General features: G+C 60.2%; 1 protein-coding gene across 4 annotated transcripts in view; it reads left to right on the top strand.

Annotated features, from left to right (window-relative positions):
* PPP2R2B (protein phosphatase 2 regulatory subunit Bbeta) overlaps positions 1-12899 on the top strand; it is a 97372-nt gene that overhangs the window by 74597 nt on the left and 9876 nt on the right. For all 4 annotated transcript variants that reach the window (XM_026118289.2, XM_026118290.2, XM_026118291.2 and 1 more), the window contains 3 exons: positions 7281-7378; positions 8553-8718; positions 9875-9987. In XM_026118289.2, coding sequence (XP_025974074.1) covers positions 7281-7378; positions 8553-8718; positions 9875-9987 — 377 coding nt within the window. The remainder of the gene's footprint in view (positions 1-7280; positions 7379-8552; positions 8719-9874; positions 9988-12899) is intronic.

The raw sequence follows: 12899 nt of genomic DNA, 5'->3' as shown, positions 1-12899 counted from the left end.
CTGCCCGGTCCCAGAGAGACCTATTGCACTGGAGGAGCAGCCAGAGAGGAAGGAGATGCAGAAATAAATGACAAGGATCAGGTCCTTGTTGCCCGTTCTGCCTGGGTTTCCAGGTTCCTCTGAGTTGCATAAAAAGCGCAGGTCGTGGGGACCGTCAGGTGCTAGTGGGGCTGAAGCGTTGCCTGACTGGTTTAGAGACACATCCCCTCTAAGCCCGCCCTAAACGTCCCTGCCAGACGGACCACAGCTGTGGCCCCTTCCAAGGAATGGCGGAGGCAACGGTCAGTCGCTTGGACTTGGAGCGGGTCAGAAGCTGAGGCTTTTACTATATTTTTGTCAACGTTTTGGCAGGAACAAAACCAATCCTAAACCTTAGGTGAAGCATTTGCAGATCTTCTGCCCCTTCTTCTCCCGATTGTTGCTGCATGGTGCTCTGCTCCCGGAGCGTCCATGGCTGCGGGTAGACACATGCTTTCGGCTCGCACCGAGCTCCGGCAGCTTGGTGTCCGTCCTGCACGGTCACAGCCAGAGCACCTACCCCTCGCCTGTTTTCAGGAGTTGGAATCTGCGGCCGCTTTGTGCAGGGACGTCCCCGTCAGGGCTGGCGCAATCTGCAGGGAGCGCGTGGGAAGCGCTGACCCTTTTGGAGGGCAGCACAGCCGGAGCCGGGGGCTGGGCACGTCTGACCTTGGACGGTGGTGGAGAGGTGCCGCGGGGAGGTGGCTTGTCGGCCGGGCCGGGCCCTGCCGCGTCCTGCCTGGGGCCCTGGGCAGCCGCTGCCCCGCGGCCGCGGAGGGAGGAGCGCGGAGGGCGACGCCGTGCACGGCGGCAGGGAGGTGTCGGCGCCGCGCCTGCGACTGGAAACGGCTGGTTTTGCAGCCCAAGCCGCGATGTTTGGTGTTCACCAGCATCCCCCCGCTCTGTCTTGCTTCTTTTTAATACCCGGCTTATTTCCCCTTCCTTGCGGGAACGCGCCTTTTCCTAGCAAAAGGAGAGGGGGGAGGGAGCTCGCACCACCGGGCGGGCGCGTGTGTATTTTATAAATCTCCTATTTTCCTGATAAAACTGTATCGCCGCTGCGGAAATCAAATGCGAGCCTCGATATTTTTAGCATGAAAGCATTAGGCACGTTAATGCACTTCAGAAGGGGCGAGCTGCAGGCTGGCGCGGCTCCGGCTCCGGAGGAAGGATCACCATGGAAACAGTTTTCTTTAAATTCCACGCACTCGGGGCACCGAGCATGTGGGAAGCGGCTGAGGAAATGAAAAAGCAAGGAGAGAGAGGAGCCTTGTCCCTTCTGTTGTCACAAAACCGTTGGAGGAACCTTAGGAGAAACAGGCATGAATTATTGATCATTTCAATACAAATACGTATGAATTTTAATTAATAATCGCTCTCTCATCCTTTGAATGCAGCGGGTGGGAATTGGCAGGCAGCATGGACCAGGCTGCCCGGGGAGCCACAAGTTTGCCGAGAGACATCCCAAAACGGATCCGCTGCTCCGCGATGCCCGTGAATTTTAATCATTTCAGAGCTCCTGCATTTCACCTGTTGGAGAGCGGGAGGTGTTTCCTGCCCCTTGCCGTGACGTGGAAACACCCCAGCTAAGAGCCGGGACCGGGGCCCGCCGCCGCCGGGTGCGACTCCCGCCCAGGGCGGGGGGCTTGGGTGGGGCGGAGGGTGTCCGCCGGGACAGGGGTGCTCAGCCCGCCCACGCGGGAAGCCTCAGCTGCTCCTCCACCCGCCCGGGGCAGCGCGGCTGCGCAGTGCCTGGGGCGAAAAGCTTCTGGGGACCCTGGAGCAAACGTCACCCCCAGCACAGCACTGCTCAGATCCTTGCAGTTATACCAGTGTTCCGGGAGCAGAGCGGTTGCAGCTTTTGGTTTAATTTTCTTGTAAGCGATGGAAGCGTGTTTTCAGCCGGGCGCTGTTACTTATACCCGTATGCAGTCCTGACGGTGCACGTGGGCACACAATCAGACAGCGACAGCGCAGCCGGCTCCGGCGCTTGGAGCTGCCCCTCCGCTGCGCCAACAGACACATCAGTGGAGGGGCCAGGGCGGCCTAGGGGTTTTCCATACATTCTGGCCCCAGATGTTTTAAATAGTTCTGCTGACAAGGTAATGCTTTAGGTGGCCAAGCACTGCCTGAAAAATGCCTTACTGCAGCACTGAAAGGTTTTTTTAATTCATTGGGAAAAAATGAATGACTTAAACATAACCAGTGGCTGGTGGTGGAGAAGATTAAACAGTGCAAAACGAATGTATTTCCAACTGAGTAATTTTAGAAAGAAAAAGTACACCTTAACGTGAGGTGCACAGTAACACTTTTCTGTGATTCCCTGTAAACTGCCTGGGGTTGCTGCTGCCGCCTCTGTTGTCGGCGCTTTCTCCTGGTGACGCCTCTGCGGGCCCCGGACCCAGCCAGGAGCGTCGCGGGGACGCTGGGAGGGGCCCGAGGTCGCTTGCCGCGCGGCGTTGTCGCTGTGCTGGCCCGCTCCCAGGCGCGTTCCCCTCCCGATCGCTGGGTGTGTGTTGCTGTTGCTCGGATATCGCCAGGGCCCGTGTGATAGCCCTGGAAGGACGTGGGGAGTGGGGCTTCGGCTCCCTCCGCTGCAAGGTCTTGCTGCTCACCGCCTGCGAAGAAGGCCGCCCTGCACCGCTTGCGGCAGAAGGCCTCTGCACCAGCTTGCCGTCGGCGGCTGCACCCCGAGGGCAGCAGCTGAGCGTGCACGGGCTCACCGCGCCCGGCCGCCTCCGGCAAAGGCTCCTCCGCCTCGGCCAGTCGCCCTGGGGCCTCCTCTGTACCCTGCGAAGGGAAATGGGTCTTTCCCGTGCGTGCCTCATCCCGCTTGCCCGCACAGCTCTGGCCAGCCCCACCTGGGACGCCAGCCGGGCGATGGGCCTCGGCCCGGTGGTCCCGGGGGCATCTGAGGTGGCTCTCGGGGGGGGGGGGGGGGGGGCGGCCGCCAGCCCTCGCCGGCGCCTCTCGGGGCGGCCGCTGGGACGGCACCGCGTTCCCGCGGCGCTCCGACCCGTCCCGCGGCATCGATGCCGGCCGCGCTGCCCCGCCAGCCCCCGCGCTCCCGGCCCGGGGCGGCACGGAGCGGGCCCCAGCGGCGCGGCGGGACGCGCCTGGTGCCCGGCGCACGTCGGTGTTTGCCGGGCGCTTCGGCGGTGCCGACGTGCCTGATGCCCCGCTGCGCCGTGAAAGGGCGGGAGGCACCCGGTGATGCGGCAGCGCCTGCTGCGCGCGGCACTGCGAAGGCTGCAGAGCCCTTGGGGCTGGTCCCTCTCGGGACCCGGCGTCGCGGATCCCTCCGGCGCCCGCCTGGTAGCAGAGGTGTCCGCGCCGCAGGCCCGGAGCTGCTGGCCTCCACCTGCTACGTGAACTGCCTTAGGTGAGAGCTCAGGTCTGAATTCATACGGGCTGCGTCCCACTCGCCTGCAAGACGAGAGGAAGCCGTGGGTTGCCCTCTGCGCCACGCTCCTTTGCTTAGAGAGCCTTGGGGCTGATTTCGCGGTGACCTTAACGACATACTGACACGGACTTCACTGACGTTGTGATACGGCGATGGAGAAGCTGGGTGTCTCCTGCCGCGGCTGTCCTGCTGCGTGGGTTGTATTCGCCTGATTTCGCACTGGGGACGGAGGCACGTGGGGACTGGAGTGTGCGAGGTCTCAGCGGTGAGACACAGCCGAACCAGGGGCCGGACTGCCGAGCCCTCGCCCGCCGTGGCCGGTCCCCGTGGCTGCTCCTGGACGCTGCCGCCGTGGGCAGAGGGCAGGAGCCCGCCGGTCTCCACGGGATTGAGCTGCCTGGAAGAGCTGCGCTGGGACGGATCCAGCCTGGGCCTGGCTGGTGGGCGGCTTTCACCTGCGGCAGCGCTGGGAAGTGCCAGCTCGGAGCTGCTTGCTGTGTCTGCGTAGCTTGATGCCTCCCTTGAATGAGAGGCAAGCGGCTTAGGAAGTCGGTGAGCAGGGTGGTTAGCAGCAGGCACAGAGCTAGAAACTAGCGAGTTAGTTATAAATTTTTTCCTAAAGTGGAAACTTTAAATACATTGCCAACTGGAAACTGTCATGAATGAAAAATCTCTGCTTTAATTAGGGTTTAGCTCAAGCTGCTGAACCAGATCTGGTTCCAAATGCAACGTTTCTCAGTGTCTGAGCGTGTTTGGTTTTAGCTGTGACATCTATATCCAGCTATGGATGCAATTACATGTGAGAATGGGAACATCTTTTGGCTTAATTTTGCAGGGATTTATTTTTTCTTGTGTTTGTTAGACCCAACGTCCTTTCCCTGAAATTGCAGATTGGTTTCTGATTTCACAAGATCCTCAAATTCTGCAGCAAGTCTGTCGTTTTTAGCAGCGGCTGAGACCTGCCCTGCCCGGGTGTTCACTGCGCGCTTCCGACGGGCTTTCGGAAATACCCGCGCGTGCGGTCGCCCCTCGCACCCTCTCCCCTCGGGTTCTCCGCCGGGGCTGGGCTCAGCGCCCGGCGCTTTCTCCGTGCATCGCTGCAGTCCCAGCTGCTGCCGACCTCTATCCGAGCCATGACACGGGAGAATAATTTGGGGACAGGGAAGGGTATTCCGGCGATCTCAGCTGTGCGGCGCAGAGGGTGTCGGATAACCCAGACGTCTGTGATGAGCGTTGCTGCTACCTCCCCCTCCCGCGTCCCCATAAATCCTTGAAAAATCAGGCAACGCTTTTTTTTTTTTCTTTCACCTTGGATCTCCTTTCTCGTTCCATCAAAAATAAGTAATAAAGATGAAGGAGTCGCGCAGGGGGTCACGGAGGTCGTGCTGCTCAGATGTAGGTGATCCGGCTGTGTGGGTGCTGTGGAGTTAAGGAGCAGTGCCCGGGGGGGGGGGGGGGGGGGGGCCCTGCCCGCGGCAGAGGGGAGCCGCGGGGGTGCCGGGGGCAGCACTCGATCGCTTCCCCTCCGGGGAGGATGGGAGTGGTCAGCTGGAGGTCGGAGGATGCGCGTCGCGTTATCCGATGCGTTCATGGATTGCAAACCCACTGGCAGGGAGAAGAGTGGTTAAAAGAGACTTTCAGAGAGTGCAGGAATAGCATAAGCGACCAAGAAATGTGTGTGGATTAGACTTCCTAAGGGGAGTTGTTGGGCAGGGCTTTCCAGGGCCTTGGTTTTCCCAGCAGCCTAATGGGAATGATCTTTAACCGGTAGCTTTGAAGCTCCGTGTTCCTCAGACCCACCCGAGTCTGCACCTGCAGAAGTTGAGATGCATTTGCTGACTTGGAAGGGGTGAAGCTCCGAGCAGACGCTCGCTGCTCGGCCGTGCAGCCTGCCCGCTGCGGCCGGCCGGCTTTTCTCTGGCGTAGACAGCGAGTGAGTTTGGCCCTTCCGCGTTGCTCTTGAGCCGTTTTACTGAACTTCGTGAAGTCCGTCGGCCTCTGGGTTTGCTCCCGCAGCGCCGCCCCGTCTGCGGAGAAGTCGTCTCCCTGCACCTGTCCACAGCGGCCCAACGCTGTAAATGAATCAAGCCAAACTCCCGAGCGCGTGCGCGTGCCCTTGCAGCTCTGCTCGGTGCTGGGGAGACGGGGCGACACGGCGAGGGTGGGCGGGTACGAGTGGAAGCAGCACGGCGTTCGTTACCCCCCTGCCTGCTGCCATCCGGGTCGTCACGGCTCGGCAGACGTGGCGGGGACGCGGTGGCGGGGGAGCGGAGAGCGGGGCGTGCGTCCCCTGAAGGCATCACGCAACGGACGGGATGGATACATCGCGGACGGTCTCGTGTGCCCGGTTCCCGCTGCTGCTCCCGTTTGCTTTGCTCAAAACCGCGGTGGCTTGCACGCGGTGACGGCAGAGGAGGAGCGAGCAGGGGGCTCGGCAGCCGTGCGCGTGCGTTGAACGTGCCCCAGGACGGGCTGGAAGCCCCCCCCGCGCCCGGGGCTCTGCGGAGGGCTGAGCGGTGCCAGTCGTCCCGGAGGCGCGGGGCCGGGCCGGGGCTTCAACACCGCAAGCTGGTGCCAGGGCCCCGGGGAGGAGGCCGAGGCTGCGGGTCTGCGAGAGCCCCTCGCGGGGCAGGGCGAAGGGCCGGCAGCCGCCTTCGCCGGTGGGGCCGGGGCAGCAACACGGGGCCCCCAGCGCCGAGCCCCGCCGGGTCTGGCCCTCTGACGGTCGGGAGCGGTTTGTGTGGGCGCAGCGGTGCTGCCGGAGACGGGAGCAGCGCGGCTTCGGGAGGTGCCGGAGGCTGCCCGTACGGGCTGCACAAACGTGTACCACGCGCAGGCGAGAGGAATTAAAAAAGAGGTGAATTCCCTCAGCCGTCGTTGCAGCCACGCGCTGGCTGTTCCCGTAACTAACCGCCCGTCGTTGCAGAACCAACCCTGCAGCACGTGCGGGTCTCCGGGACCGCGTCCGCTCTTCCCCCTCCGCCGCTCCGCGTTCGCCGAGCCGCGCTGGGAGCAACGGGTGGATGCCGGCTGGGCAGCGATTGCCAGGGGATTAACCCTCGACACTGCTCTGAAAGCAGGCCTAATAAATGCAGCCCTGCCGCTCGCGCCGCCCCCGGGCGAGCACTGCAGACGAAAGCCCTTAGCACAAGTCGCGGGGCCGGGCGCATCTCCCTGCCTCCTCCTGCCGCCCTTCTGCCTCGCGATGGTGAGGCCGGCCCTTGGCTCGGCTTTGTGGGGAAGGGTGAACGGCGAGAGCGGGGTGGCTTTGGGGCCCGAGGAGGGCTGGGCGGCAGAGCTTCCACGTGTTTTGGTGGCCAAGGGGGCATTCAGCAGTGGGCAGGGAAACCTGCCGCGGTGCCGTGGTCCCCAGGCCGCTGTGCCTGGCGAGTCGGGAGGGCCGAGCGCGCGCGTGTCCTCGTGTGCCCCGGCCCCGGCCCCGGCCCCGGCGTGGGGGGGAGAGGGGAGCAGGCGGGACGGGGACCGCGCTGTTGCGAGCACCGCGCTGTTGCGAGCACCCTGAGCCCGCGGGGAGGAGTCGCCAGGTCCGCGGTCCCAGCCCGGGCTGAGCAACCCTGGCTGGCGGGGCGGAGGCGGAAAACAGCCTCCAGGTTCAGCCCAGCGGGAGCTGTGCAACCGCATGACAGCGGGGCCGACCAGGTTTCCCTCCACGCCCATCCCGAAATCCTGTGGTCGTTGTTATGTACAACAGAAACACTAAGATTCCTGGAAATTTCGCGGGGGAGGCAAAACGATGCTGGTACCGGTTGCCTTAGCGGTGCGGGGAATGGTGCCTCTTAGATGCCTGCGAAAAGCCGGTGTGCAGTTACTTAAATTGTCTTTGTCTTCTTCTTTTCAGCTGACATTATCTCCACGGTAGAATTCAACCACACGGGAGAATTACTAGCAACAGGGGACAAGGGGGGTCGGGTTGTAATATTTCAGCGTGAGCAGGAGGTAAGTGCTAGTGCATGCAAAATGCCCGTTTTATCCTTTTAAAAGAAGCTTCCCGCTGTGCCCTAATCCTTACGTGTCGCGCTCAGCCTCAGCTCCCTCCTGGCAGACTCCAAACTGAAAAGCGACTATTAGCATAAGCGGGGCCAGATGCCATCTCATAAAACACCTTAAGAAGCACACTGCGTTTCTGCCTCCCTTTGCTTTGGGGTCTAAACGAGACCAGGCTGCAGCGTTTCGGTGCCCAGCCGCCGTGACCGGGTCCCTCCGCCTGCCCGTTTCGCCGGTTCGGCGACGCTCCGCGCCTGCACTCGCTGTTCCCCGTGCAACCCAGCGGCTGCTGCGTGTGCTGCCGGTCCGAGCGGGCACGAAACGCGGCTGGCAACCGAAAGCTGCCGCAGGCCCTAACGACCTGGAAGGTTTTTCCCCCCGTTCCCAAAGCCGTCTCGTTTTAATTGGTCTGGCACATCTCGTGTGGTATTTCACAGCCTGATCGGGATGCGAGCGAATCTGCCCTCGCGGATGTGATTCTTAAGGTGGAAAGGGATGAACGATGCCCGGCTGCGGAAAATGTTATAGTCCAATGATGTTTTTAGATGCTTCTCGGTGTTATAGCTTCAGAAGTCTTTTTGCATGCCCTGGAAGGGACCAGTCAGTGAAGGTTACGCACACAGACGCTTCATCAACCTTTCCAATCACATTCTATTTCTTATTTGTTTCTCATTTTATTATTCCGCTGCTTTTCCTGGGCTTCAAACTCAGTGACGCTGCCTGGGAGAACTCCCGGGAGCTCTGGCTGAGGGCAGCGCTCCTGCCCGAGGGCCGGCGCGGGGCCGGCTGCTCCGGCTGCACGGGGCGGTTGGGCTGCACGGGGCTGTTTGCTCCGTTAGGGATGGTCCCGTGGGGACGCGGGGACTTGGGGACGCGGGATCCCGCGTGGCACCAAGCGCCGAGCATTAGCCCTTGCAGAGGCGGCTTCCCTTCGCGGCTGCGTCCCTCCTGCTCGGCGCTGGCGCGGCTTGGGCAGACCTGCCCGTCCCCGGCCCGTGGCGTGACCCCGGCGTCCTCCAGCCCCCTCCCCGCCGCCTCGTCCCCTCCGTCCCTGGGCGTGGGCGGGGGGTCCGTGCCCCGCCGGCTCCCGGCTCTGCCGGCCCTGACGCTGCCGCTCCCCGCGCAGAGCAAGCAGCAGCCGCAGCGCCGCGGGGAGTACAATGTCTACAGCACCTTCCAGAGCCACGAGCCCGAGTTCGATTACCTGAAGAGCCTGGAGATAGAGGAGAAGATCAACAAGATCCGATGGCTCCCGCAGCACAACGCCGCCTGCTTCCTGCTCTCCACCAACGGTGCGTGCGCGCGGGGCTGCCGGCCGCCGCAGACGTGGGCTGAACACGCGCTAAAACTGTGGGAAGGGTACCGGGAAGAGATGTGCGCTCGCTTGGCTGCACGCCGCTGTGAGCAGGGGAACCGGCGCCCGGCCGAAACCTCCCGCGGAACACCTGCTTTGTGCAGTTCCTGTGCTTTTGCCTTTATTTCACAGCTTTTATCCCCTGTACGGGAGAGGTCTCTTCCCTCCGCTCTGTGACTTTTCTATTACTACTTTTTGGAAATTCTTTTCTTCTTCTCTTCTTCTTCTTCTTCCTTTTTTAAATTTTTTTTAAGAAAAACTGCAAGGGATTTGTTTCGAGTGCAGCTGCGCTCGGTGGGCACTTTCACGTGACGTGCCGATAAATACCAGGAGGATCCAGGAATATGACTTGGGATGAATGGGACCTTAAGATGGATGTGACTTAATTACTTCAGGGGAAAAGGAGGGGTCTAATTATCTCCATAACCAACTCGCTTTGTATTATATAATTTACTCTATTGATCATTGTAATAAAATGCAAAGACTTATTAAACTCATTTGGGGGGAGAATCATTGAAATGCAATGAAGATTAATTATAGAGTATAATGTTCTGTTAATTGAGTTTTTAAATAGTTTTTTGATTAACAGGGATATCATCTTTCCATTTGGGATGGGGTTTCGCATGCTAGCAGGTTATCAAGATGATTCTTTTTAAAATATTCCCACGTCATGTTGTTTCCTTTTGTTCTTGCTGTTAAACTAACCGTATATGCAGAAACCCCCTGAAGTAAAATGGGTTAATAAAAACGAAATTAATAGCAGTCAGTTGGAATTACTGCGTAAAGGAGAAAATTGAGATGAATGATAAGGCTGCGTGTAAAACCTGGTGCCGGGGGTGATGAACTGCTGATGGAGCGACTGCCGGGAGGGAGGGAGGGAGGGAGGGAAGCCCCGTTGTTCGGGACGGAGCCCCGTGTTCCTGGGAACGGGAGAACGGAGGTGTCGGCGTGGAGCATTTTGGGGTAGTTAGTTTTCCGAAGGAGGGTTTTTCCCGTGTTACCGTCACGTTAGGGACCAGGTGACACCGGGGCCCCGACCGTGGCCCCGCGGCTGCCGCCGGCCGTAACGCTGTCCCCTCTCCCGTCCCGCGCAGATAAGACCGTGAAGCTGTGGAAAGTCAGCGAGCGAGACAAGCGGCCCGAGGGCTACAACCTCAAGGATGAGGACGGCCGGCTCCGAGACCCCTCCATGATCACCACGCTGCGGGTGAGTGCCGCCGCCGGCAGACCCGTCCCCGGGAGCGGGAGCGGCGCGGTGCCGCCCCGGCCCGAGGTCACGAGTTGCGTCAGGTCTCAGCAGGCTGCCCCGGCCCGAGGTCACGAGTTGCGTCGGGTCTCGGCGGGCTGCCCCGGCCCGAGGTCACGAGTTGCGTCGGGTCTCGGCGGGCTGGCTCGGAGCGGCTCCGGGCTCGGTGGAAGAAGCTGGGTGTGACCTCGGGCCGGCGGCACCGGCTGCTTCGCGGTCCCTCGTTGCACCCGTGCAGTAACGCGCTGCAGCTTCCCCGTCGCGCGCACGTAGCCCCTGGGAACGCGCAGCTCCTGCTCCGCCGCAAGAGGAGGAGGTGAAACACGACGTAAGTGCTCCGTGTTATGGTTATTAGTATCTGCAGGCGTGACGTCTGCCTTCCCTAAGGACGGGAGACGGAGGAGCCTTCAGCCAGCTCCAGCTCAGTCTGATGTTTCGATGATTTTGCTTAGATATTTACAAAGCTTTAACCATTTTACTGCAGCATCACGCATCTTGCACGCTCGCCTGCCCCGCGGTGCTCCCGTTTCGGAGTGACGCCGCGTCCGTCCGCACTCGAATCGTCAACGGCAGCCAGGCAAAGAAAAGGGTTTTACAACCGCCTTGCTGCAATCATCTCCCATCCGTTCCTCCTAACGGCTTGGATTTATGTGATGAGCGTTGTCTCCGAGGAGTTTCTAACCCACGTGCTGCAGAGGGAGTGTTTAACTCACCGAGGGGCTCAGGGCAGCGTGCACGGGCCGTGGGGAAGGGTCAGGAAGGGGCTGAACAGGTCTTTTCCTCCAGGTTGCATCACTCGAGCGTTGCGGTCATGTTTGCTGCGTGTCGGTAGCTGGGATGGGGGGTGTCCGGCGGAGGCGGAGGCGCTGGAGAGGACGCGCGCGGGAGCAGCGCGGGTGCCGCACGGGACGTCCCGCGGGGCGGCCTGGGGGAAATCCCGCGGATCCCGGAGGAGCCGGCGGGAACGGTGGATTCCCCCGGCGGGGAGGCGGCGGGGGGAGCAGGGGCAGAGACGAGCCGCGTGGCGCCCGGACGGACGACGGTCCCAGTTAGGGACGGAGGCGACGGTGTTGTGGCCTTACGCCGAGGGAAGGACAAGCTTCCCGCTGGGGTCGGCGCCTGGGGGAGGAAGCCGAGATGCGGCACACACCTCGGGAAGACTTGCAGCTGGTAAAGCATTGCCTCAATTTCCGCTGCGATACCGAAAAAAAGGGGAAAAAAGACGTTTCTGAGGTCAGCCAACAGTGTGGAACCTCATTAGAAAGTCCCTGGCTCCCCTTCAAGGGGGGTTGTCCATTGCTTGGGCGGAGGGGTGGAGCCCGCCAGCGGGACGGAGGACAGGGATGGACGTCCAGAGGAGCCGTTCCTAAGCCGTTTTCCCGGTACGTGCTGACGGCCAGGCGGGTGGGAGCAGCTGCTCCGGCAGCAGCAGCAGCACAAATGTCCGAGTGTCGGACAGGGGGACGCGCCGGGGCGAAGCTGTTGCTGAAGGATGTTGTCTTACGGACCGGTCCCACCCTGAGAGGAGGGTGATCTCCTTCCCCGTGTTTGCATCACACCGGGATGCGCCTGGGACGTCCTCCGGGGTCCGAGGATAATGTGAACGGCACGCGACCTTCAGAGCTGCCTGGAAAGATGTGCCGTCCTTGTTGTCCAGCGCTGTCCCTTTTCTCCGCGTCACCCCCTTCCCTCCGGCCGCTCCCGAGAGTTCGAGTTGTCCGTCCCAGCCCGCTCCGCTCGTTGGAGTCGCGGCTGCGCTCGGGTGCCGTCGGACCGCCTGTCCCTGCCCCGTGCAGCTCCGTTTCGCCAAAGCGTCCAAACTCCTTGGCTTCTGGGCACAGCTTCATGGAGAATGTGCACTTTATTCTCACTATATTTATACGAACACACACATCACACAACTTAATGCATCAGTAGGTTCCCGTATAAAGGGGACAGGGAGAGGAATGAGGGGTTCTTTGGATAAAAATTGTCATGCTGCTAGTGCAGCAGCTGCTTCTGGTGCCAGAAGAGCGTTTATGCCACGGCGAAGAGATTTGCTTATTTTTCACATTCTCCGAACCATTATCATTTAAATGACAAGGTAATTTGAAACATTTGGCTTTTTTGGCTATAAAATGCATGTGGCAGAACTAATCAATTTCAAATGATCGTCATCAAGCCGTTGCTACAGAAATAAAAAAAAAAAAGGATTTTCCCATTTTCATTAGTCATTTAAATAGCTCTGAAGCAGCTCGATGTGTAATATTTGCATGGTCGGCCGAGCTCCAAGTGCCGTTTGGTAGCGTGGGCTCCTCGGGCATAGCGGGACGGCACCGGGCTCGCTGTCACCCCATGCCATCGTGTTCTGCCCTTCCCCGGTCGTGGTGAGCTGGGACGTGCTTGCGACCTACAGCGTTCGCTTTCCTGGATTTACTTGATTTTTGTCATTTTTTAAGCAAGGCCTCGTTATAAAGAAAGACGGGCTTGGCCTTGGGCTCGGCCTTGGGCTCCTGGGCACACGTCCAGTCTCCTTTTTCCTTTTCCCAGGTCGTGAGTTGAATTCTCTCTTTGGTGAAGAGTCGTTGTCCCTCCATCGAGCACTGTGAACGCCTCTTGGAGGGCTGATGACCAGAATTGACCTTCTGTATTTTTTTTTCTTGTTCATCTCTTTTTCCACAGCAATTACACGGTTGGTGTCTATGTCTAGACACACTGTAAAAACACTATGCCAGGCAGAATTATCCGATGGGTCTAGATTGCTGGGAATTTGTGTTTGATAACACAGCTGTGCTTTTACATAATTCTTCCAAAAGTAGGAAGGCTGCGAACCGCTAGGTGAGGTTTTACTGATGCTGGCTCTTTTTCAGTGGGAGAAGTATGTAAAAAAGGTC

Source organism: Dromaius novaehollandiae, chromosome 15, assembly GCF_036370855.1.
Source record: "Dromaius novaehollandiae isolate bDroNov1 chromosome 15, bDroNov1.hap1, whole genome shotgun sequence".
Classification (NCBI taxonomy): domain Eukaryota; kingdom Metazoa; phylum Chordata; class Aves; order Casuariiformes; family Dromaiidae; genus Dromaius; species Dromaius novaehollandiae.
The sequence above is the reverse complement of the archived record's forward strand: the minus strand, read 5'-3'. Positions and strand labels throughout refer to the sequence as shown.